The following is a 25,805-nucleotide window of genomic DNA, read 5'->3' on the forward strand; positions in this document are numbered from 1 at the left end:
GGTGGGGTTGAAAAAACAAGAGGGAAGGGGAGCCCACTTCATGTGTATGTGATTCTAGAGGTATAATTCATCCTGAAGCATTCTTCTCTACCTCTGGGCCTAGCCAGATAGTTGATGTGCTCCAAAATATAGTGGTGGGACATTTGTATTATAAACATCCCCTTCTCTATCCCCAAAGTGAGAAACAGAAAAGAAGGAGTGAAAAGTTCCAGATAAACCTAGAACTTAGTAAGGCAGATTTCATGAAGTCTTTAGGTTCAGGAATAATTGTCTTTGGTTTGATGCTCTTGTCCTCTAGGCCACTGGGTGGCAGTGCCGCTCTCATAGCTGAGATGGCCAGCTATTTTGAAGGTTGTTAGCCCACAGCTAATCACTGTGAACTCCTTAGATTCTTTTTTTTTTATTGCCACGGTTGTTAAATATGGACTCACGGGTCAAGGCCGTGCAGGACAGTCATAAAATCTGTTTGCTTCTGGCCCTGGCTGTCCTCCTCACCTGCAGGTGTGTGTCTGGTGTATTCTGGATATTAGTCTAGCAGTCGTTAGTAACGGGGTTGGTTAAGATGCTGCCCCACCATTGTTGTGGTGCAGTCTTTGATTCCAGAGTGGGGCATTCTCCTGGTACTGACCGGAAGGCTAGAGTTCTGAAAGCACTCGTAGCTCCTAAACTGTTTCTCTCCTGCTAGCATGTCTGTACTTCATCTGCAAAGCACTGGAGAAAGACTGCCGATACAGCAAAGGTCTGGTTCTCAAGGAGAAGATCTTTGAAGAGCAGCCTTGTCTCCGGAAGGACTCACTCCGAATGTTCCTCAAATGGTAAGGCCTGCATCATGTTACCATGTGTGGCTGGTAAGCATCAGGAGCATCCTTTGTCCCCATCTCTGTCCTGGTCTGTGTGTAATTGGAGTCTCTGGACACCAGGGCTTCATCACCTGTGCTGACCTCATCAACTGGCTCCCTTTGGCCTGTCTGTGTGTTGTTTGGTAAGGTTAGGGAATAGGGATTGAACTCAGGGTCACACTCCTGCCAAGATTTGTCACCAGTGCTGCCCGAATCCAGTATCCCAAACACGCCCCGATCTTGTCCCACCTCTGCCGCCATGCCTCCAGAGCAAAGCTCATCCCTACCTATATTACCCAGAGGCCCTCTGCAGCTCAGGCTCTTCCTTCTCTCTCTTTACCTGTAGCTGGAGTTTTCTCCAGTCCTGCCTGGCCCACAGTCAGGACAAATCTGTCACCTGCCAGTCCCGCAGCCGCTCAGACCCAGCCAAGTAAACACACAGAGACTTACATTGCTTACAAACTGTATGGCCGTGGCAGGCTTCTTGCTAACTGTTCTTATAGCTTTACCCATTTCTATTAATCTATAAGTTGCCACACAGCTCTTGGCTTACCGGCATCTTAACATCTGCTTCTCATCATGGCGACTGGTAGCGTCTCTCTGCCTCAGCCTTCCACTTCCCAGAATTCTCTTCTCTGCTTGTCCTGCTTATACTTCTGCCTGGCTACTGGCCAATCAGCATTTTATTTATACAGAGCGATAGCCACAACATTTACCTCCTGCTTTTCCCTCTCTGATTTCTTTGTTAGAGCCGCCTCAGTGCCTGGCACATTCCTGCCTGGCCCTGTGTGACTGTGAGTGTCTGGAGTGAACTAATGAATGTTTCTGGGGAGATTAAGTCTCTCGGGTGGCTGTGTGGAGTAGTCATCCTGGAGGCACCAGGACAGTCTGGGCACACTGGGAGGGCAGGTATTGTGTCATCTCAGGCTGTGAGTGGTCACCCGAGATCTTTCTGTATTTTGGAGACACCATTGATTTTGGTGAACAAAAATTTGTCAAATGACATTGTTGGAAACAGATAGTTGAGGCTTTCCTTTCCCGTGGCTTTTCAGACAGAAAGGTGACACTATTAATGCACATGAAAACTCTTTGTCCTGCTGTGAATTGTGGAGGGAACAAATGGCTTTTGTGATTCCCAGCGTATGTGGGTATTCGAATGCTGATCACTACCCATTTGAGGTCAGAGTCACATGGTAATTTGTATTCAGGAAAAATCAATTATTGATGGAAGTGTATTAACTTAAATGTATCCCTGTCTGTAAAATTTTAGCACTGACTCTAGTTTAACACTGTAAACTCCTGTTTTCTACACTTTTAGTGACATGTCAATTCACGATGTGTCCGTGAGTGCAGCGGAGACACAGGCCATTATAGACGAGGCTCTGGGGCTGCGGAAGAAGAGGCAAGCTCTGATCGTGCGGGAGAAGGAACCGGACCTGAAACTAGTGCAGCCCATTCCTTTCCTCACGTAGGTCATCCAGTTTCTCTAGGAATATTGGGTTGGCTGGTAAGATACCCGCTACAAAGAAGGGAGAAACCCCAGACCAGATCCGGGCCTGGAGGCCGGGGTAAGGCTGGTGCACAGTGGCTAGAGAGCTGGAGGCATGTACCTACTTGCAGGCTACTAAAAAAACAGGTTAGCTCTCTTGAGCATGCCCAGTGTAAACTGCTTGCCCCAGCCACTAGGAATATTCCTGTCCTTCTCAGTCTTCTCTACTGAGAAGGGGAAAGAACACTAACACTTGGCAGCCATCAACCAGGAGAGAACCTGGCACCCTGGAGTTTGTCACAGGTGTGGGCTTCCTGGCTGTTGTGTGTTCATAGCAGGGCCAGATGAGATGTAAGATGTGTAAGATGGGCATCAGCATAGCCTTTGTGAGCCCTGGAATGTGTAAGAGAGCCTCTCTTTCCTGGAAGGCAGACCTGATAGTGGTGGCCCACTGGAGTTGGGGTAGTTTAGCACTGTAGTAAGCTTTGGCATTTAATTTTTGCTTTAAAAATTCTGGTGTTATGGACAAGCTCATGCCTGAAATCCCAGAACTCAAGAGGCTGAAGCAGGTGAGTCTCTGATTTCCAGACCAGATTGCACTGCAGGGTGAGTTTGAGGCCAGCTGGGGCGACATAGTAAGACTGTCGCAAACATAAATATGCACACACAAATTCTGCCGTTAAATCTTGAGTCTTTAAATTTAGCATGTCCTGGCATCGGGTATATAATCCTAACCCCTTTCCCCTCAGTGACCTTACTCAGTCATTGCCGCTGTGGTGTAGAGCCTCTCTCCTGTGCCCCTTCATGGCAGTCCTGGTGCTGGTAGTTAGGTGACCTTGGGGACATTATGTGCTATTCCTTAAAAACTGGCAGCAGCATCCCTCTTTGGTAGGGGATGATGTAATGGAATAGAACTCGAGGGGTCTCTGCTGGGGTGAATGTAAGAATGATAAGCGGCGCTGGTTACTGTGCAGAAAGGTCACGACAAAACCCAGTATCAGAGCTTTATTAGGAGGAAGAGGTGTGTGTAAGAACCAGGCCTGGGGAATGAGGACGTGCAGAGAGCAGAGGGAGGGAGGGAGGGAGAGAGGGAGGGAGAGAGGGAGAGAGAGAGAGAGAGAGAGAGAGAGAGAGAGAGAGAGAGAGAGAGAGAGAGAGAGAGAGGACAGAGAGAACAGAACACACAGAGAGGGTGGTGTCTGTGTCCAGGCGGGCTTAGGGAGCTACACCATGCATGCGCTGATTGTGTGACCACACCACAAGCATGTGGTCACCATCACACAGTGATGTTGTAAGATGCAAGACCCTTTGCTTAACTCCTGAACTAAGCATGTGCGATGCAGCTGGAGTGAGGGCAGAGTTCTAACAGTGAGGAACAGGAAATGCCAGTCACTGCACCTGCTCTGGCTTGGGCTTCTCCACTGTAGCACATGTTGGAGTCAACATTTTGTTGGTTATGATGGTGACAAAATGCTTACTGCCTTCTCCCCGTTCTGTTGAGGTCGCAGTTTCTGGGAACAGTTCTTCTGAATCTATACAGTCAAGTTGGCCTCTGTGACAAGTGCTAACCAGGTATGGTGGCCCTTTCTTTGCAGGTGGAAGTGCCTTGGAGAGAGTTTGCTGGCTATGTATAATCACCTCACCACTTGTGAACCCCCAAGGCCCAGCCTTGGCAAGAGGATTGACCTGTCTGACTACCAGGATCCCAGCCAGCTACTCGCACCCTCTGTAGAGGTCACACCTGTCAGTGTGGTCCAGCCAAGTCCTGTTAGCACCAACCCCACTGTTGCTGTGTCTGAGCCTGTGCTGTCCTATACCTCTGTGACCACAGCCAGCTTCCCATTGCACAGCCCTGGCCTGCTGGACACAGGCGCTCCCATGGGTGAGTAGACCTTGGGAAGTCACATCTGGAGAGCCTACCTAAGTTGAGCCCAGCAGGAACAAGAGCAGGGGACTTTGGCATCTCCAGGGAAGGGCATCATGCTGGTCCTTGCGGCCTGAGTAAAAATGAGAGCTCCAGCCTGGTAGAAAACTGATCAGCCTGGCCCCAGGGCTAGTACAGAAGCGTTGACATTCAGGGGATGGGGTTCTCGATGCTGCTCCTTGGCAGATTATCTTGCCAGCTGCTAAGTCTTGGCATTAAAGTTCTTCTTCCCCCTCGTGATGTGACTTGGCATGTCCTTGCTGCTGGTCCTGCTTTCCTGCTAGATTGACCTTAGAAAACATTAAAGTCGTTACCATGGATGATAGTGCATTTTTATTACCACTGAACCTGTCAAAAGATTTTACCGAAAGCTCCCATGCTTCTGCCACTGTACAGAAGACCGTCTGGCATTTAGAGAAGTTTCTGAATGACTGTGGGCATGGCTGTTTCTTTTTCCTCTGTTCTCTCCATACGTCCTGGTTCTCTTGCTCTAGTCCTGTCATTGGGATTTGTGGGTCTTGGCTAAGGTCAGTGCCACTGGCTCTGCCCATCCCAGGCACATCGACCCAGGCCCCAGAGGCTCTTGCAGTTGGTTAGTACTGAAGGTGAGAGAGTTCTGAGCCCTGGCTTGGGGGTCTCCGCAGCTCACGGAGGATATGAGGGTTCAGGGCCTCAGGAGTCTCTGCTGTCAGAAAGAAAGAGTTGACGGCGGTTAGAGAAGAGCTCAGTGCCGGCGGACGTGTAAGCAGTGGGGGTGTGTGGCCATTGTGTCATGTCCTAATTTTCCCTCTCGGTGAAGGTGATGTTTCCGGGGGAGATAAATCTAAGAAAGGGGTGAAGCGTAAGAAGACCGTAGAGGAAAGTGGGGAGACAGCCAAGCGGAGGTCCGCCCGTGTCCGAAACACCAAGTGCAAAAAGGAGGAGAAAGTGGATTTCCAGGGCCTTCTGGTGAAGTTCCTGCCGTCCAGGTACTGCGCTCTGTTTCTGAAGGAAGCTGCAGACTGCTGTCCTTCCGTCTCAGCAGCATTTCAGCCCATTATTGCCCCTCCCTTTGGGTACCGACTACAGAGTGTTGATTTCACTAGTTGGCTTCTTGGGTTTTTCTCTTCTCTCCTGAATACAGGAGCTGTGACTGGTTGGGGACTAGGTACTTCCTGAATTATCACAAGATGAGTGGCTCAGGGGGTGGGGGCACCCACTTTTTCTTGGGGTGCTTCAGGGTTGCTGCACATGCTTATGGAAACCCCGTGGAAGGAAGCCACCTGTCTTTCGGTGGGTGTGTGCCTGCCTGACTTTGTTTTCCATGATTCCATTGCATTCTGAGAAGACGAAGGAAGATCTGGTTCCTTTATTGATTCTTCATGACCCTCAAAGAATCCTAGGGGAGAAGGTGCTGACTCTGAGAAACAGGAGGGACCTGGGCCTCTCCTGACTAAGTCCTTCCTGGTCCTCCTGCTCTGGTCTTGTCTTTCTTCAGAAGCCCCAGGCTCTCTGTCCAGAGCCTTTCTAGGATTGTCGTTCCAGTGGCCGGGCTTTTTGGTACCCTGTTCCTCCACTCTGCGTAGAGTGTAATTTGCTCTGGTCCATCATATCTTTCTGTATAACATCTGGGTGGCATATTTTTAGTCTGCCAGGACTTCCTCTCTCATTTCCGCTGTCTTTGTGAGTTTATGCCTTTTCTCCCTTCACAGTTACCTGAGTAGGGTTTGATCAGTACACCATCAAGAGATCTAGAGTCTTCGGCTTTTGACCAGTGACAATTTATTTCAGTGATGACTCTGTCAAGAGTGCAAGAGGAATCCAGAAGCTTTAGCAGATTATATATCCATTTTATATCAAGATACTTAATCTCGCTTTTTGCCCCCTCCTTCTTTCCCATAAGGATAAAATTCTTAGATAAAGGTTGTTTTCAGTACACAGCTAAGGAGAACCAAGGTGGAGATGCAATGCCTTCTGCTGTGTTTTTCCTGAAATGTACAGGAAAAGGTTTCTCTTTGGAAGAGTGAAGGGTTGTGCTGTAGTTGAGTGGTCCTGTCTTCCTCTTAGCCCTGCTTGGCCTACCCTGCCTTCTTTGTGTGGAGTTAACGTCTACTTTATTTGAGTCTGTCTCTGTGAAGTTTGAATATTTGTTACTGTCAGTGTCCAGATAGAGACATTTACAGATGCCTTGAATGTTGTGCTATAGAGGAGCTGGTTGAGAAAGCTACAGGGGTGGCCAAAACATGGTCCTAGGGAAGAGTCTGGAGGGTGGGGTCTGCACTTCGAGGAGCCATGGAGGGATAAAGCTTAGATGGGCTTGACATGGCCCCACAGCACAGCTGTTGTTCTGGGTTGAGCCTCTGTTCATGCTTAGCCCCTCACTCTTGTCAGCCCGAGAGTGTGCCCTCTGGTTCTGCTCCCCAAAGCAGGTCCCCAAGACTGTTGAAAGCAAGCACTTGTGGTTAGTCCTTTAGTTGGGTTGTTTGTATGTGAGTACCTGCTTATGGTCCTCCTCTCCCATCAAGAGATGAGCTTCCTGTTGGCCAACTCCTTGTATTTATGGTTGTATTCTGGTACTGACCTTTGTGCCTGGCACATGACTGCTGCTTAGCAGTTATCTGTTGGTGATATAAATGAACAAGTGTGGGTACAGACCAGTCGCAGACTTGATGAAGTCTGGAGAGAGGCAGCACCTCCTGGAGGCTGTTGGCTGGGCTGTTGGTGTTCTCATCTATCTGTTTCAGTATACTTTATCTTGGCTCAATGTGGTTGTTCTACTGGAGGAGTTGGGGTGCTTTGTCACAGTGAGTGGTATGGCTTTTGTGATTTGAGCATGTTCCATATAGGTTAAGAAAACTGGACCCTGAGGAGGAAGATGATCCATTTAATAACTATGAAGTTCAGTCAGAAGCCAAGCTGGAGAGCTTCTCAAATGTGGGACCTCATCGACTATCCTTTGATTCAGCCACATTCATGGAATCTGGTAGGAATCAGCAATGTGATCATTGATCCATTGAAGGGAACTGTTCCTTCCATCGACCTGTAACCTGCCTAGGTTTTGTTCTGCATGATGGTTCTGGGCTGTTTCATGAGCATTGGTGAAGGAGCTGCCTGTGGTCAGCTGAGGGTCCAGGTGCATACTTGCTGTGCTCCTGAGGCTGTGCGTCTAACACTGGATTCAGAGGCTTGCCTTTGCAAGTTGAATATGTGTTAGCACATCTATATTCTGTGTGCACTGTGTCCCAGACACTGTGTTTTGTGCATGTGATCTCGTTCACTGCACATGGCAGCACTTGGAGGTCAGCCCTTTTGATACCCATCTTAGACATGGGAACCTTGAGAGGCTTGTTCACCACTGACAAGTGCTGGAGCCGCTCTGAACCCTGGAAAGCCTGGCTTTAGCACTGCAGTATGGCCTTAGTTTACCTACATTGAGTGGGGGAAGGAAGGACCCAAGCTGTCCTCTTCTGAAGAGAAGAGAAACTGGGCACAGGAGGGCCTGTTCATCTTGGTGAGGTTATTTTCCTTCTCTGGACAGAGAAGCAGGATGTGCATGAGTTCCTGATGGAGAACTTGACCAATGGCGGCATCCTGGAGCTGATGATGCGCTATCTGAAGAGCATGGGCCACAAGTTCTTGCTGAGGTGGCCCCCGGGCCTAGCGGATGTCGTTCTTAGTGTCTACCACAGCTGGAGGAGGCATAGCACCAGCCTGCCCAACCCGTTACTGAGGGACTGCAGCAACAAGCACATCAAGGTTGGGGCCTCTTCAGGGCCAGTGTCAGTGATGCTGGGAGACAGTGGCACGGGGCTTTGACGGGTGCGGGGCTGATGTGTCCAGCCCACTTGCTCTACTTACTTCTGGGTCTGGAACCTGGGCCATCGTGGAGTTTGAAGCAGGGAGCCACATGGCTTGTCTTGTGTCCCAAAGACCCCTAGTGGAATACTCTGGGGGTGCGAATGAGTATAGCAGACTGGAAAGAGGCTGCTGCCAATTGAGCCGTGGTGGCGACAGGTTCCATTAATGGCAGTGCAGAGGAGTTGAGGTTCGGAACACAACTGGCAAGATACTTGGATTGAGTAAGAAGTAAGAAGAAGGAAGCCACTGGGGACGGTGTCTAGTGTTGTTGACTGAGATGGGAGGGCTTGCAGGGGAAGGAAAAGGAAGCCTTTGGCTGTATTGACAGGCTAGGAACTATTACTAATTTGTACAAAAATGTTTTTATGTGTGTGTGTGTGGTATTGGGGCCTTGTGCACGCTGGATAAGACCTCTACCACTGAGCTATATTCCCAGCCCTATTCATATATTTATCAGTTGAGAAACCAGAATAGAAGCGAGGTAGGGTGCTTAGGGGAGTAGTGGAGTCACCCAGCAGTTGGGAGCCTAGCCTTGCTCGACTCTGTCTACGGTCTTCGCTATCACAGGTTCCTGCTGTGGTGTTTTCTAGAGCTCAAGGAGACAGGCTAGCAGGCCCACTTCTCTTGATGAAGGTGTTGAAGGTAGAATGCTGGGTACTGAGGTAGGAACTGGAGAGCCATCTATTTTAATTACTTTTATACTGCTGATGAAACACCATGATCAAGGTAACTTAAAGAAGGAAGGCTTATTTGGGGCTTAGAGCTCCAGGAGGGTAGGAGTCCATCACCATCATGGCAGGCAGGCATGATGCTGGAGCTCAACTGAGATCTCACATCTCCAGCCACAGACTGTAAGCCAGACCTCAAACCTGTCCCAGTGACACACCTTCTCCAACAAGGCCGTACTCTGTAAGTCTTCCTAAACGGTTCCACTAACTGGGGACCAAGCAGTCAAGTGTGAGCCTGTGGTGGCCGTTCTCATTCAGATACCACAGGACCCAACCCAGGTGATCGTTCTGGTTGAGAGTCAGGCTGGAGTTGATGTGTCTGCAGAGCCGCTGTTTCCTCACCGAGCAGATCTCACTGGGCTACCCCCAAGGAGCTTTATTCTCCCCAAGAATAATGTGAATCAGCGGGAGCCAGCATCTGAGGTCCAGAAATGGGACTGCCTGTTTCCCAGCTGTGCCTGCTGGCAGCACCCCATCACCCAGTCTTAGCTTCCTTAGTACCCTGGGATGACGCATCACATTGCTGGCACTTTTGAATGTTGACAGTGAATAGCCTGTGCCTGGCCTGGCCGAAGGTGAGGTGACAGACAATTGCTTCTTCCCCAGCTAGAGCCATCCCTTGTTTTTTCTAAATACCCTAGCAAGTAGCCATGATTGTCATTTAGTAAATAAAAAACAGGTGGAAATAAGAATTATGTTTTCATCAAAAGTAAATTTAAGAGCAGCAAGATAAGATACACCTCAAAGTGCTTGTTGAAGAGGCCCTGGCTACCTGCGTTTGATTCCTGGAACCCATGTAAAGGTGTAAGGAGAGAACCACCTCTGCAGAGTTCTCTGACCCTCCACGCTCATGCTGTAGTGCGTGCACACACACACACACACACACACACACACACATACACACATACACACACACACACACACACACATACACATACACACACACACACACACACACATACACACACACACATATTCTCATACAACATTTTAAAAAAATTGTGTAAATAAATAAATTTTAAGCAGTTTTATAAAAAGCAAATTTAATGCTGAGGATGTAGCTCAGTTAGTAGAAAGTTTGCTAAGCATGCACAAAACTCTGGGTTAATTCCTTAGCCCTGGAGCAAACAGTTGAATATGGTGGCACATGTCTGTAAGCCCAGTACTTGGGCGGTGTCAACAAGAGGTGCCGAAGTTCAAGGTCAGCCATTGGCTACATAGTCATTTGAGGCCAAGCTTGGAATCCCTGAGGATTTTAGTTTGGTCACCTCGTGATTTAGTAAATCTTTGTGAGTTTATTCCCACACTTCCTGCCCTTGTCTTACAGGACATGATGCTGATGTCTCTATCCTGCATGGAGCTCCAGCTGGACCAGTGGCTACTGACCAAAGGCAGAAGCTCGACAGGTAGGAGGCATCTGTGTTCTTGATGTGGTGATTTTCTGAACCCCCGTAGGCTGGAGGAAGCCAGAGTGGTGATGCTGTGTGTGTCTCCCGGAGGGTTCTCAGATCATTCCTTTAAAATCCCTCCTGGTAGACTGTAGGTAAGTTTAGAGTTCGGTCAGTGAAATTAGCAGCCCGCTTCCTCCTAGCTCTCATGTTTTCTGCAACTCTGTATCCTGCTGCTCGGGGCTATAAGTCTTTGAGGACTCAGGGTACCTAATCCTGGACACTTGTGGGCTACTATAGGGAGGGCTGAAGGTGGCCTGGGGGGAGCGGGAGGGTGTTTGGATGATGTACCTGAAAGTGTCACATTGGCCTGATGTTTTCAGTGTCTCCCCGGAACTGCCCCGCTGGTGTGGTGACTGGCAGGTTTGGGCCTGACTTCCCGGGAACCCACTGCCTGGGTGACCTCCTGCAGCTGTCCTTTGCCTCATCTCAGCGGGACCTATTTGAGGATGGCTGGCTGGAGTTTGTTGTCCGTGTTTACTGGCTGAAAGCACGGTTCTTGGCACTACAGGTTGGTTCCATGTCAGAATGTGCCCTGGCACCTGACCGGAAGGGCAGAGAACTGGCTATATTGAGGAAATGTACATTCATGACTCTGCTGGACTTGGTGGGAGGAAGTGAGGCATGGTGGTGAATTGCCAGCATGTCAGCCATCCAATGGCTGCCATTCTGGAACGTACCTCAGGGCCCACCACAGGGCTTTGGGAGGGATCCTGTGTTCCCCAGCAACTCCTACTCCAGACTGTCTTGATGGATCCTTTATATTTTCCTAAGAATGCTCAGGAAGTAACAGGAGAACGAACAGGGCACTCCAAAAGGAACTACTTACCTGCTTTTTGAGGGTCTAGGCAGGCTTCTCCTTAGAGCCTAGGTAGGAAGGCCAGAGTGGCTTGGCTGTTCACCGGTACCCATCACTGCTGGCTCCTGGTGCACTGGGAGAGGGTGTCTGTCAGAGACGAGTGTGTCAGAGACGAGCGTGTCAGAGGCGAGGGTGTCAGAGGCGAGGGTGTCAGAGGCGAGTGTGTCAGAGACGAGGGTGTCAGAGATGAGTGTGTCAGAGATGAGTGTGTCAGAGACGGCCTGGATCCCAGCAGCTGCAGCAGCTCAGTGTGGGGAAGCAGCACAGTTAATGTGAAGAAGGTCAGGTCTGGAGTTAGGACAGGCCTTGGTTTTAACTCTGGGTCTGTGCTGAGGTGGCATTGGTGTCGTCTTCACCTATGACATGGTGAATGATGCTTTGTCTCACAGAGGTGTGGTATGGGTCACTCCTTATTCATTAGTCATTCAACTCATGTTTGTTTAGCTCCACTTTTCTGGAGAGCCCCTTTTGGTGGTGGGTGAGGGCACAGCAATATTCAATTAAAAACTTAGTGGCACATGTCTGTAATCCCAGCACTTAGAGGGAGAGAGTTTAAGGCCAACCTGTACTACATAGTATCAGATTAGCCTGGACTACAAAACCCTGTCTTTTAGCAAATAAACAGAAACCAGCTTAAGGACATCTGCGTCTACTGAGATCAGGAATGTATGGGACCAGACAACACAATTAGCTCTCTACTTTTTGCTCCCATTTCTTGGTTTTTCCTCTGACTAGGGAGACATGGAACAAGCCCTGGAGAACTATGACATCTGCACAGAAATGCTCCAGAGCTCCAGTGCCATCCAGGCAGAGGCAGGGGCTGAGCAAGGGGACATTGTCATCCGGCTGCCCAACCTTCACAATGACTCCGTTGTTTCTCTGGAGGAAGTGAGTAGACGTTTTTAATGGTATTTTCTTGGTGGGAGACTTACTCTGCGTCGATCTAGTCAGACTAGACCTGATCTGCTCCTGTGGAATAAGAGATGCCTGCATGCTGGCATGCTGAGCAGAAGGTCCTGGATGAGGGCAGAGCAGGTCTAGGGAGACAGTCCTGGCACAGACTCCATTGGCAGAGAGCTTGTCCCAGCGGCAAGTGTGGAAGCTTTGACCAAGTGTGATTTGGAAGTGTTGTTGCTCAGCCCCAGCAGGACTGGAGGGAAGTGCTGTCTGTGCAGACCAGAGCTGATCTGGCTGTGGGACTGGAAGAGCAGTACAGTGTGTGTGCCAGGCCTCTTTGGATGGCTCTCTTGTCACAGCGCTCCCTCTGCCCTGCTGCAGTTCTACATCTGATGTGTTCACATGGCTGCAAGCTTCTACCTCCCTCTACCTTTGTTTCAGGCTAAGACCAGGTGCTCTGCTGCCTATGCCAGAAAGGGCCCTGTGGGTCAATAATGTGTGTCGACTCCTGGCTCATTCTGAGTCTGTGGCAGCCAGGCAGCCATTGGTTGTTGAAGTTGGGCTTTTTGAACTGTGACCAGGAAGCTTTCACACTGTTTTGGCAGATACTATTCAAGAACTCCGCTGCTTCTGCAGTGGCTGTGTGTTTGGTTTTAAAGACTTGAATATACCTTGGTGTTAGCATAAATATTTCTGAAGGAGTATGTGCATTGTGTGAACACAGATATTGTTGAGTGGGGAGTCTAGTATGCTTTTGCTGAAGCGGAGTGCTAGAGTGTAGTCTTGGCTTTCTCCTTTAGATGAGAGGACTCAAACATTGGCTAAGTCAGGGAGGAGGTGAGGGATTTACAGTTAGGCGACATTTTTGGACCTTTTTCAGATTGATAAGAACCTGAAGTCTCTGGAAAGGTGCCAGTCGCTGGAGGAGATTCAGCGGCTGTTTGAGGCAGGTGACTACAAGGCTGTGGTGCATCTGCTCCGGCCCACCTTGTGTACCAGTGGATTTGACCGAGCCAAACACCTGGAGTTTATGACTTCTATTCCTGAGAGGCCAGCCCAGCTGCTTCTGCTGCAGGTATGTGCTCACCATTGGGTCCCCATTCATGTTTATATTGCCTTTGCCTTTGTGTTTGCCTGTGTGTGTGTGTGTGTGTGTGTGTGTGTGTGTGTGTGTGTGTGTGTGTGTACACCTCTGTAAGTTCTGAGCTAGCCTTTGAAAACATGTAACTGGTAGAGAACAGTGGGAGTTTAGCCTACCCTCTAAGATGATGCTAGATCAAAAATACGGTCAAGACTGGGATGATATTAGAACCTAGGAGTTTAGATTTTAGTATTAGGTGTGGCTCAAGGTGAGCCCACACTTGACTGAACTTCTGCCAGACAGAGGAGGAAAGAATAGTCAAGGTATCATCCACCTGTCATCTACTCATTTGTTAATCTGTTTTTATTGCATTGTAACTTAATTTTAAGTAGATGTAAAACTGATAAGATCTGTGCAGTGTAAAGAATCAAGATAAAATACAGACTCATATTTGACTGCATGTTGAAGAAAAACGCTAGCATTGTGTTAAAGTCATGTGTGCCCTCCTGACTCCTTTGATGCCTCTTGTTCATGATGTTGATGCTGTACCTCCCACATAGCAGACACTGTGGAGATGCCTCAGTCAGTATTACCACTGCCCTCTGTCCTGAATTGGATAGAGACAAACATGGATGCTAGTAATGATTTTGATGACAGGCCTGGAATTCTGTCTCCTTATGGTTTATGCACTAACCACAGTATATATATATATTAACTGATTGGGCCCTTTCCCTTCCAGTTTGGAAAGAATATAGTAATATCCCAGCCTTTTCATTTGGCATTTTAATCATTAGCTTTGTTGGACTGGGAAATCCCCTAGGCGGTATGGCTGTGAGAACAAATGGGGAGGCTCCTCAGCCGTGGTAGGAGGGGAGGGAAGAGGGGAAGAAGGAGGCTTTATTTAGCTCCTGGCCTAGGAGGTGAGGCAGGACGCCTAATGAAATGTGCCTGACCTTAGTTACCTGAAGGGTTGCTTAGAATGATAGTGTGTGGAGAGCTAGCCTTTGATGAATGATCAGGTGGAATATGAATGGAGGAGGGAAGGGGCCAGCCCTCTCTACTCTGAAGGATGGCTCAGATGCTCAGATGTTGTCTTGTTCCTGCTGGTGATGTCATCAGTAGATGTGGCTGGGTGCTCATTCCTTGGGAGGAGTGTTGCCCTCTGTTATGGGCTGCTCTGAGGTCTGGGCCATGCACTGTGGAGCTTCTGCTCCTAGGAAGAAATGATTTTCATTGAGAGTGTTTTCTGTTGATTGGAGTGATTTTTTTTTTTTTAATCATTAAAGGTAACATGTTTTCTCATTGGATCTTGATAGTTTTATTTTGTTTTGCCAGCATGTTGTTCACTTTTAAATCATGAAGTTTATTCTTATTTTGTTTGTTTTTACATACAAAGTTCTCAGTTTTTATGTTGTCAGAATCTTTTCATATTTTCAAATGGTTGTGATTTTGTTCTTTGTAAGTTTGTTTCATGTACTTAGATAACATTTCCTCAGCTGGAACAATACCCATCTACTCAAGTTATTCCACACAGAGGACTGGCATTCCTCTGTACCTGGCAGTAGTCAGGAAGGCTGCAGTGTTCTAGAGGGAGGAGGCAGGAGGCTGGACACCACCAACTGGACAAAAGTACATTTGCCCTTACTGGCCTCCAGCAACAGCCATGTTTTGTTTTACATGTTTTAACCTGCCTGCTTTGGCATTTCTGGAGTGGGGATCAAATTCAGAATCCTCCTCATGGATGGGGGGATACAAGAAAGAGGTCCCAGTTTAGCAAGCTGCTCATTGTGTTCCTCAGTATAGCAATGGTTCCTTCTTGTTGAGTTAATTTTAGATGTTACTATCCTTTTTAACTGAACATTGTTGGTCTCTAAGAACCCTACTGATTTTTACCTCTTTATTTGAACCTTGTCCCTCAATGAGAGTCCCGTTCCTTTTTATTGTTTTCTGTTTATTTGTTTGGGTGTGCAGTGGTGTTGCCCACAGAGAGCGCTAATTTGGTTTCTACACTAGTTGGCAGCTCATCTGCTTTTTTGCTCACTCTGGCCCTGAGCCAGAGTATGTTCTGTTAGAGCACTGTTGGCAGATTCTCACCTTTGCCAACTTTGACAGAAATCTGTGTGCATGTTCTTATATCTGCCTCTTGCGTGGTCAGTTTTGATCAGAAAGAGTCAGCTGGGATTTGGACCCCACAGGTATACTCCATAGCCCATCCCCCAGTGGCCCCCTGGTCAAGGAAGCTGCTTTCTCTAAGAAGCAGAGGCTCCCTTTTCCTGGCTTGGTGAGTTGGGAGAAAGGTTTGTGTTCAAATTTTGCAATATATTCCAAAGGCATTTGGGACATTTCTGCTCCCATACCTGTGTCATCCAGAGAAAGGTGGATAGGAGCTGCCACTAGGCCTAGGCTTGGGGTTGGGGGTGGTGGTGGATCTGAGCCAGGTGGGCACAGGGCAGGCAGTAGGTGCTTCCTGCTGGTCCAACAAGCTGCCTGTCAGATCTATGAGTTCACACACTGTTTGCTGAAGCACAGCCACTGGTGAAAGCCCATTTCCCTGGTGTTTAAATGGGTTATATTCTGGGCCTCCTCTCCCTCCTCAAAGGAGCTTTGTAGAAAGTTGATGGCTTCCCCAGAGATTTTAACATAGAAGTCATGGCTCTGTTTGGTGTTCTAAGAGTGATTGATGTCCCGGGCACCAGGCACTGTGCTCGGTGTGGTATGCATTTCAGTTCATGGAATACTCACGGTACCTTCAAGGAGTGATGCCATGGCTGAGGCTGAGAGGGGCATTGGAGAAGAGGGGGCTCACAGAATGATGACTTCATCAGCTACTGGCCAGCTGTCCCTTCTGAGGCCTCAGTTCATGCCCTTCTACCGTGAGATAGCTCCTCTTAGCATGTTGTCACCCTGCTGAGACCGCCCTCTCACTCCTCAAGACCTGGCAGTGGAGGGACACAGTACATTGGAGAAGTGTCTCAGTTACTTTTCTGTTGTTGTGAAGAGACACCATGACCAAGGCAACTTATAAAAGAACATTTCAGAGGGTGAGTCTGTGACTGTCATGGCGGGAAGTGTGTAGCAGGCAGGCTCTGGAACAGTGGCTAAGAGCATGTGTTCTGATCTGCAGGTTGGAGGCAGAGGGTGAGACTGGGCCTGGTGTGGCCTTTTAAAGCCCCAAGCCCTCCCCAGTGACACACCTTCTCTAACAAGGCCACACCTCCTAATCCTTCCTCAAACAGTTCTACCAACTAGGGACCAGGTATTCAAATATGAGTCTTTGAGGGCGATTCTCATTCAAACCAGCACAAGAGGTAACAAAGGAATCAGTCAGTCTCAGTTTTGCTACTTGCCAACTCTGTGGTCCCATTCACAGAGGCCCAGCTTTATAAATGGGAAGATTAGGTGCAACAGTAAAGCATTTTTCTAGAAGCTCCTTGGCTGGTGGCCTGCTGTATTGCCATTGCACCCGAGTCAGTGTGTGCCCTTCAGATGCCTCAAGGCGTCTGAGAACCGCTGAAGTGGCGCCTGCTCTTGGTTCTTTGCTGCTGTCCTTGGTGCCCTCCCAGGCTCCGGCCTGAGGCCCAGTGTGCAGAGCTGACAGCATACCTTCCATGTGGTGTCTCCTGTGCTCAGGACTCGTTGCTCCGGCTGAAGGACCACAGGCAGTGTTTTGAATGTTCTGACGTGGCTCTGAACGAGGCTGTCCAGCAGATGGTGAACTCGAGCGAATCTGCAGCCAAGGAGGAGTGGGTGGCCACAGTGACCCAGCTGCTGCTAGGTATCGAGCAGGCGCTGTCGTCGGACAGCAGCGGCAGCATCCTCAAGGAGTCCTCCTCTAGCACCGGCCTCGTCCGGCTCACCAACAACCTCATCCAGGTGACTCCCGCTCCCCTTTGCCCTGTGCGGTCTCAGCGGTGTGTCTCTCCGACACACCCTTCTGAGGTTGGCTGATAAGCACTGTGACTTACGTACCCCAAAGGGACATGTTGGCTTCTCTGGCTAGAACTTGAGAGTTTGAGGAGGTCGCTGTCCACGGATGCAGACCTGGGGACTGCTTTTGTCTCGAGGTCTAGACTTGGTATAGCAATGGTATAAAAAAGGTCCTCAGACTTCCTGTTCCAGAGGGACAGAAATAGGCTTAGAGACGAGGTCCTGTCTGCATTTAGTGGGAGTCTGCAAGAGTGAGGACTGGAGCCCAGGTCTGGATCCCTGCTGTGCTTCCCTACCCCCACGATACCCTAGAACTTGTAGTTGAAGGGTTGCCCTTGCAGCCATAGATTGGCCATAGTACCCTGTGTCGCCCAGGCAGGCTTTGAGGCAGAAACCCTTCCTTTGAGTGCCCCTGCTATCTTCTAGACTTACACTCTGGCTGTGAGTGTTACTTCTCTAGCGTTTATTCCCCCTCCATTTTGTTCAGCCAGGTGCAGGTCTCGGCCATGTCTTTCGTGAACTGTAACAGCCCTATAGTAGCCCTTCCTGTACCTTGTACCTTTTTAGCCCAGCTACTGTCCCGCCACACGGGCCCCTTTTAAACACTGAAATATGAGACTGTCTCCTCCTCCTTACACATGCTGTCTGGGTGTGCACTGATCCCCAGCCTGCTTCTCCTCTTACTTTCTTGGCTAGAGCTATTGGGGGCCACCCTCTGGGACCCCTGCCTGTGAGTGTGTCCTCTGCCCTCATGCATTGCCCTTTCTGGGCGTTGAGCATTCCACAGTCATTTACCTGGACACCTCGAGGGCGTGTCTCTGATCACTCTATGCCGAGACCCTGTTGCTGCTCTCACTTTCATGGTAGCTTCTGTGTTTGCCCACAGGACTCAGGAGTTTCCCATGCCTGCCTGCCCCTGCTGTTAGCTCCCTTTGCCACAGTCAGTAATTGCATGTGCATGAGGAAAGACCATGTGATTGTCACTGGGCATTGTGGGACTGTCTGATGATAAACGGGTACTGCTAGGTCAGTATTCCCGGGTTAGAGCCGTAGGGGTAGGCAGATGGTATGCCTCGCCTCTCCCAGAAGGCATTGCAGCGTGGGCTCATTTCCAGAGGGCTGTGGGGAGGCTGACCTGCTGTAATGTGCTGGTGCCCTTTGCCAGGTCATCGACTGCAGCATGGCTGTACAGGAGGAGCCCAAGGAGCCCTATGTGTCCTCAGTCCTGCCCTGGATCATCTTGCACAGGATCATCTGGCAGGAGGAAGACACCTTCCGTTCCCTGTGCCACCAGCAGCAGCTCCAGAACCCAGCAGACGAAGGTGTGCCATCAGCAGGTTTGAGGAATAGGCCTGACCCGCTCGCCCGTGTCTGGGCCTGTGTGAGAGGGCCCTGAGGCCTTCTCCAGGGCTGTGAGTAGGTGCGTCCTTTAGGGAGCAGTCTCGCTTGTTCAGCCTCTGGAGCCCTGTGGGATTTGTTTCTCATGCTGGGGGCCCACCTTGGGTACCCACAGATCCTGGGGACTTTTGCTGCTGCTCAACTGTTTTTAGAGTATAAATTTCTACCCATGAATGTCTGTAGAACTCTTGACAAATAGTATTAAGTTGTACTTCCAAAAGACCGGTAGTAAAAAAGGTGTAACTATAAATGTTACACATATAAATGTAACTATAGAAAATATAAATTATTTTTCTTATAAAAATGAAAATTACTTATGCATACCAAAGAGTTTTCTAAAAGCTCCTGGCAAATGCTAGGCATCGTGGCACACACACTTAATCCCAGCACTCGGGAGGCAGAGGCGGCAGATCTCTGAGTTTGAGGCCAGTCTAGTCTAGATAGCCAGTTCTGGGACAGCTAGCGCTACATAGAGTGATCCCGTCTCAGAAAAGAAAGAACAGTGCTGTGGGCAAGTAAGCAAACAAGAGGAACTGGCGTCCTCAGCTAGAGCAGCCTGCCCAGGGAAGGGAAGAGCAGGCATGTTCTATGGACAGGCAAGGTGCTGTGTCTTTCCCACTGTCCTGTGAACTGAGGGATGGGAGCTGACCAAATTCTGGGACAAAATCCTGGTATCCTCTCATTTATAGAGAGCTAGCTAGTGGAGGACACCCCCCCCCCCCCAAAAAAAAAAAAAAAAAAAAAAAAAAAAAACCACTTGGCTTTTTCAGATGAAGGTGGGGTGAGAAAGTACTTCTATCCTATGACCAGACTTAATTCCAAGGATGTGGCTCAGGGTTAAGTACACTGGTGGCTGAGTAATGAGGGACCTTATGAGCTGAGTTACTCAACGCGGACACTGAGACTGTTGTCTGTTAGGCACACCAGTTCTTATAAAATGGGGAAGCAGCAGGATTGGCTGGGAGAAGTTAGCCGGTGGTGTTGGCCTCACAGACCCTGGCTAGGCTGTCAGGGAGCTCTGGAGTGACAGTGCCTTTTCAGAGCTGTCCTGTGTGGTGACAATGTGTTCCCCAATGTATTGTGCACCCTAATAAACTTATCTGGGGCCAGAGAACAGAACAGCCACTAGATAATTTAGAAGCCAGAAAATGGTGGCACACACACCTTTAATCCTAGCATTCTAAAGGCAGAGATCCATCTGGATCTCTGTGAGTTCAAAGCCACACTGGAAACAGCCAGGCATGGTGACACACGCCATTAATCCCAGGAGTGATGGCAGGAAAGTATATAAGGTGTGAGGACCAGGAACTAGAGCCTTTTTAGGCCCTGTTAAGCTTTTAGGCTTTTAGCAGCAGTTCAGCTGAGATCCATTCTGATGAGGACTCAGGCTTCCAGTTTGAGGAAATAGGATTGACTGAGGAACTGGCAAGGTGAGGTAGCTGTGGCTCGTTCTGCTTCTCTGATCTTCCAGCGTTCACCCCAATCCCTGGCTCCGGGTTTGTTTTTATTAATAAGACCTTTAAGATCCGTGCTGCATCCTGCTGTCTCTCTAGTCACGGGGGGGGGGGGGGGGGGGGGGACGGGGACGGGACGACCTCAGCTAAAGTAGTAGACCCTGCAGCTGCTGTGGACTTGAAGGAGCTGACAGCTGGAGGTAGCAAGTCCCGCCCTGAGGCAAGCTGCCTCCTACACGGGGAGTTCAAACTGTAGTTTTAGGGAAGGAGAGGCAGCTTTTGTGTGGCAGAAAACTCATAATTTTTAAGCAGACCCATGTCAGGCAACTCCCAGACACCCAGATCCAGAGCACTCTGACTACCACGGGCACTCACACACACGGCAGACTCAGACACACAGACACAAAAATAAAACCTTAGAAAAAGGAAACTAAGGAGTTCGGGAATTTAGCCTAGTGGTAGAGTGCAAGGCCCTGGGTTCGGTCCTCAGCTCTGGGGGGAAAAAAAAGACAAAATAACAAAAAAAAAAAAAAAAAGGAAACTAAGGAACCCATGAAGACTGGAATGGTTTGAGCCTTTGTTATCTGAAGGGATTTTTTGGGGGGGAGGATGTTTACTTTTTTGTTTGAGACTGACCAAATAGCAAATTTTTGTAAAACACATTTAAGCTTTGTGTAGCTGTATGCAATGCCTTCTGGTATTTTCTGTTTAAATATGTTCTGTCTTAATTTACCTTCCCTGCCCCCACAAAAGAAGAGCCACTTAAAAGTTGCTAATGGCTTATGTATGACCCAGAGTTTCAAGAATACTGAGACTTTTTAAGGAACTAATAATAATAATTTAATGGCAATTTAATGGTTTTTCTCCCCTTCTGCAGTATTCAAGTAAACCTAAATATAAGAATTTTCAGAAGTTGTACAGGTAGTTCAGTGAGTTCTATTATTGTAACTTGTCCTTCTCTTTGAAAAGCACAGAAAGGTGCTTTGAGTGATAGGCAGCAGATGCCAGTATTGGTTCTCAGGGGCTAGGACAGTCTTGTCTTGTTTTGTTTTGTGAATGAAGTATTCATTTATATTTTCTGTATGGTTTCAGTTGACTTTTGATAAGCATAGACTGCCTACCAAAGCCAGTTAAGTACTCAGAAGACAGAAACAGGAGAGAGAACGTCTGTGGTCATGGACAGAGAAAGTCCCTGAAGAAGAGACCTGGGTGCAGTCCCCTTGCCGCTGTTGTTCGCACTGACTGTCTGTTGGTCTGGCTTTTCCAGGGATGTCGGAGATGCCCATGCTCCCGTCCTCCCTCATGCTGCTCAACACAGCGCATGAATACTTGGGCAGGAGGTCCTGGTGCTGCAATTCAGATGGGGCGCTGCTGCGATTCTATGTGAGTGATCCCCTGGGTCCTGGGCTGCCAGTAGGAGGTTGGGGCAAGTGGGAAAGGCGGTGGAGCCCTGCTGGTTCCCCTGGGCTGGTGTTTGTCTGCCTGTAAGTGTTCTCGTTGTGCATCGTTGATTAATGCATGGATGCAATGACTGAACCTTGAAGAAAATCTGAACTTGATTCCTGTGACTTCTCTATTACTGTGATAAAATACCTGAGATAATCATCTTTAAAAGAGTAAAGGTTTCTTTTGGCTCATTGTTTCAAAGACTTTAGTCCATATTTAGTTGACTCCATTGTCTTTGAGCCTTTAACATACATCCTGATGAAATCACAGGTCCTGATTGTTAAGTTAGTAGCTATTCTAGCGACTGCGGACGGTCTTCTGGAACTTGCCCACTACGACTGATTGGTGTTAGCTCTCTGGGCTTATCAGAGATACGAGGCATGAACCTGGTCTCTGCTGAGTAGGAGGCCAATTAGCACCAGACAAATTACGGAGCATCAAGTGTTTTGGACGTACCAAGGGAAAGGCATCCAGCCCAGCCTGTATACCTGCTAATAAAATTTTATTGGGGAATTTATTTATTTACATAGCAATTATGGCTGCTTTTACTGTGCACTGACAAGGACTAGAAGCTGCAAAGTCTGCACGGCTTACAAGGCCTAAAATCCTTGTTGTTTGCCCTTTAAAAAGCTTGCTGTCTTCTGCTAGGTAACTTCTGTTTGGTGGACGTAGCCGCTGTGCTCAGCCTTCCTCCCCAGTCAGTGCCCTCTAGTTGGCCCCGCCTTCAACAGTCTCTTCCGACCTATCGGCACACTCCAGAATGTACATCTGGGTGTGTTGTTTGACTTTTCTGTGCTGCTGTGAAAGTCAGAGAGAGTAGATACTTTTGTTCACTTGGTTCATTTCTGAATAAATGCAGGTTTGTGTGAGTCAGGGCTCTCTAGAAGAACGGATCTGATGGAACTGATATTAAAGGAGGTTTAGTAGACTGACTTGTAGTCTGGGTAGTCCAGTGATGTCTGTCTCACAATGGAAAAGCTGAGAATCCAGTAGTTGTTTCAGTCCATGAGGTTGGATGTCCACAGCAGTCCTAATCTGGTCCTGGAGTCTGGGAGGATTTCTAGAGAGCTGCTAGCTTTCAGTCTGTGTTGGAATCCGGAAGAAGTTGGACTTTATACACACACACACACACACACACACACACACACACACACACACACACACACACACAATTTATTTATTTTACATGATACCAGTTGCTGCATCAGAATAGGTGAACTTGCAGCAGGAGTGAAGGCAAGCAGGCAAAAAGCGAAGCTTCCTTCTTGTGTGGTCTTTTGTGTGTGCTGTCACCAGCGCGTATAGCGTAGGTTTAGGGTGGGTCTTCTCGCCTCAGATAATCCAATTAAGAAATCCCTCTTGGGAGTGCCCAGCAGCTTGGGTTTTAGTTGAGTCCTGACATAGTTCTGCTGACAACCAAGATTAACTATCACAGGGTTGAAGGAGACTAAGGTGTGCAGAGCTTTTGTGTGCACAGGGCCTGACCGTTTGCAAAGTCTGTACTGCTACCCAGCAGTCAGCCGCTGCCCTCATTCCTCTACTAGAGTGCAGAGACACCATCTGCTTCTAGGTCTCCGTAGGCAGCACTCTCATGCAGAGAAGCTGGCAAGATGGCTCAGTGGTTGCTGTACAGGAAGAGGACCAGAGTTCAGATCCCCAGAACCTATGTGTCTTAGAGTTACTGTTGCTGTGATGAAATACCATGACCAAAGGCAGGTCGAGGAGGAAAGGGGTTATTTAAATAAAGGCTTATATGGCCATCACTGAAGGAAGTCAGGAAGGTGCGAGGCGTTTACCCACCAACCCCATAGCTCCCCAGAGTTTTCTTGAGTGCAAGCACCAGGGAATATTAGATAGAAGGATTTAGAATGTGGAGATAAACAGATAGAAAATAAAGGATAACCTCGAGAGGGCCTGGAACTTTTTCCAACGGGCACTGACTGTCTCTGCCCCAGGGTTTTTATAGAGACGCCAAGGGGTGGAGCAAAAGACCTCCTTCCCCAGCACAGCCAAGTGCAGGCCATCTCAGACACCTGCACTCAGGCCCGTGGTCCTAATCATCCTCCATGTGGACCTGCTGAGTAAAGCCACGAGGAACCCGAGAACGGGCTCCCACAGGACAGGAACTTAAGCAGGGCAGAAACCTGGAGGCAGGAACTGATATAGAAGCCATGGACGGGTGCTACTTAACGGCTTGCTCCACATGGCTTGCTCAGCCTGCTTTCTTAGAGAACCCAGAACCACCAGCCCAGTGGTGGCACCACCCACAATGTGCTGGGCCCTCCCCGACCAATCACTAATTAAGAAAATGCCTTACATCCGGATCATATGGAGACATTTTCTCACCTGAGTCTCCCTCTTTTCTGATGACTCCAGCTTGTGTCAGCTTGACATAAGAGCAGCCAGCGCACTGTGTAAGTGCCCTCAGGCATGGCAGCCTGCCTGTAATTTCAGTGCTTGGAGACAGAGACAGGCTCCCCAGAGAAAGTTGGAGAGCTAGACCAGCTGTACGGCCATGCTCTAGGTTCAGTTGAGAGAGTCGCCTGTCTGCCTCAGTGAATAATGTAGAAAGTAACTGAGGAGGACTCCCAGTGTCAGCCCGTGGCTTCCGTACACAGTAGCACACATGTACACACATACTCATGCACACAAGTGTTAACCATACACATGCAGATACTCATAATACACGCACACACGCACAAGAAGGAGAAGAACAGATACCTTTGTAGGCTGGCTGTGTTGGGGAGTGAAGTGAGGGGGAAGAGTAGGCCAAAGGGCCAGTGGATTGTCCTCTTCCTAGTTTTTCTTGGGCTGTGTCTCTTGGATGCTGAATTTCATAAGCCAGATGAATTGAAAGAGAAATGATGAGTTACTGTTGTGTTTTGCTTACAGTTCCTAGTTTTCTTACTCAGGACCCACTGAGATTCCTCAGACTCCCTAGCAAATTACTTTCCTTGGATCCTACATGACTGACTTTTCTTCCCACCTTTTCCAAGAGGCTTTCCCCATTCTGTCTACCCTGTGCCACCTGCTGCCTGGCACCTTGTAGCTGGTGTTTGTGTCTCTCTCCCCTGTTCAGTGGCAGGGCTGAGGTCAAACAAGACCTTTTGTCTTGCAGTCTGAAGCATCTCTAGGGATGTGAGCCGTGGCTGACAGAGACTTCTGCCCAGTTTCTTGAACGATTGCGTGAATGTAAGAATAACTTCTTCATTCACTTTCCCAGAAGTGCTGACTGAGCACTCATCATTCTAGGTACTGTGGGAGTTAGGAGCATAAATAATTTTTTATCCAGGTATATGGTCTGATGTAGATGTAACCAACCGTCTTATTAAAATAAGAAACACAGAACCAATGTAAAAGAGAAAGCTGAGAGGTCAGAGCTCAGAGCTAAAATCTTACCTCCTGCAGTGCTCCTAGCTTCCCCAAAAGACAGCTACTTCCTGTGTGTCTGTCTTTAAATAGTCTTTCTGTTCTGCCTTCTCATTGGTTGTAAACTCAAACACATGACTGCCTTGTCACTGCCTGTAAGTACCGCCCTCCAGGTCTTAAAGGCGTATGTCTCCAATGCTGGCTATATCCCTGAACACACAGAGATCTACCTAGCTCTTCTACCAAGTGCTGGGATTAAAGGCATGTGCTGCCGCCGCCGCCACCGCCACCGCCACCGCCACCACCACCACCACCACCACCACCACCACCACCATGGTCTTGCTATGGCTCTAATAGCTCTGACCCCTGGGCAACTTTATTTATTAACATACAATGAAAATCACATTTCAGTACAAATAAAATACCACCATAGTCTGACATAAAGGATTGTCTTTTTTGAGACAAGGTTTCATTCATGTAGTCCAAGTTGACCGAAAACTTGCTGTTGTAGCCAAGGATGACCTTGAATTCCTGATCCTCTTGCCTCTGCCTCCTGAATGCTGAGATAATGGGTGTATGCCACTATTACCCTACAAGGATTGTGTCTTGAGAGTGCTTTGAGGCTAACATCCTTTTGTTTGAATTGTTGTTTCTCCTTGGATGGAGTGCAGATGTTCTCTGAAAGACATCCTGTAAGGTTGTATCTTGTCTTGAATTAGTAGTCTTTCTGGTGTTGTGTTTTGGTTGAGGAATTTTTACCTATTCCTCTACATTTTGCTCAGGTAGTCTCTCACCTGTAAGCTACTATTTTCTGGATGGTTCTCTCTTACGTTGTGTGCTATGTGCTCAGATTGTGTGCATACTAATAATCTATATTTGCTGGAAATGTGCCTTCTGATTAAAAAAGATGACATTATGTCTGTCATTAAGCAGGTTTTAGGCTAAATTATTACATATCTACCTATTAGTGAACAATATATAATTGATGGAATTTTAATATTCCAAAATTTTTTAAAAAGTTGTGTGTGTGTGTGTGTGTGTGTGTGTGTGTGTGTGTGTGTGTATGTGTGTAAGAGAGGCACAGAGACAGGCAGAGAGTGATGTGGAGA

At 48.4% G+C, this 25,805-nt stretch overlaps 1 protein-coding gene across 3 annotated transcripts in view; it reads left to right on the plus strand.

Moving 5' to 3' along the window:
* Positions 1-25,805, plus strand: part of Cabin1 (calcineurin binding protein 1) — a 128,404-nt gene that overhangs the window by 14,367 nt on the left and 88,232 nt on the right. For all 3 annotated transcript variants that reach the window (XM_076558630.1, XM_076558632.1, XM_076558631.1), the window contains exons 7-19: positions 686-815; positions 2,158-2,307; positions 3,924-4,210; positions 5,052-5,220; positions 7,078-7,214; positions 7,770-7,987; positions 10,145-10,223; positions 10,589-10,776; positions 11,860-12,012; positions 12,902-13,096; positions 16,733-16,975; positions 18,195-18,351; positions 21,149-21,264. In XM_076558630.1, coding sequence (XP_076414745.1) covers positions 686-815; positions 2,158-2,307; positions 3,924-4,210; positions 5,052-5,220; positions 7,078-7,214; positions 7,770-7,987; positions 10,145-10,223; positions 10,589-10,776; positions 11,860-12,012; positions 12,902-13,096; positions 16,733-16,975; positions 18,195-18,351; positions 21,149-21,264 — 2,222 coding nt within the window. The remainder of the gene's footprint in view (positions 1-685; positions 816-2,157; positions 2,308-3,923; positions 4,211-5,051; positions 5,221-7,077; positions 7,215-7,769; positions 7,988-10,144; positions 10,224-10,588; positions 10,777-11,859; positions 12,013-12,901; positions 13,097-16,732; positions 16,976-18,194; positions 18,352-21,148; positions 21,265-25,805) is intronic.

The sequence above is a fragment of the Peromyscus maniculatus genome, chromosome 21 (genome assembly GCF_049852395.1).
Source record: "Peromyscus maniculatus bairdii isolate BWxNUB_F1_BW_parent chromosome 21, HU_Pman_BW_mat_3.1, whole genome shotgun sequence".
Taxonomy (NCBI): domain Eukaryota; kingdom Metazoa; phylum Chordata; class Mammalia; order Rodentia; family Cricetidae; genus Peromyscus; species Peromyscus maniculatus.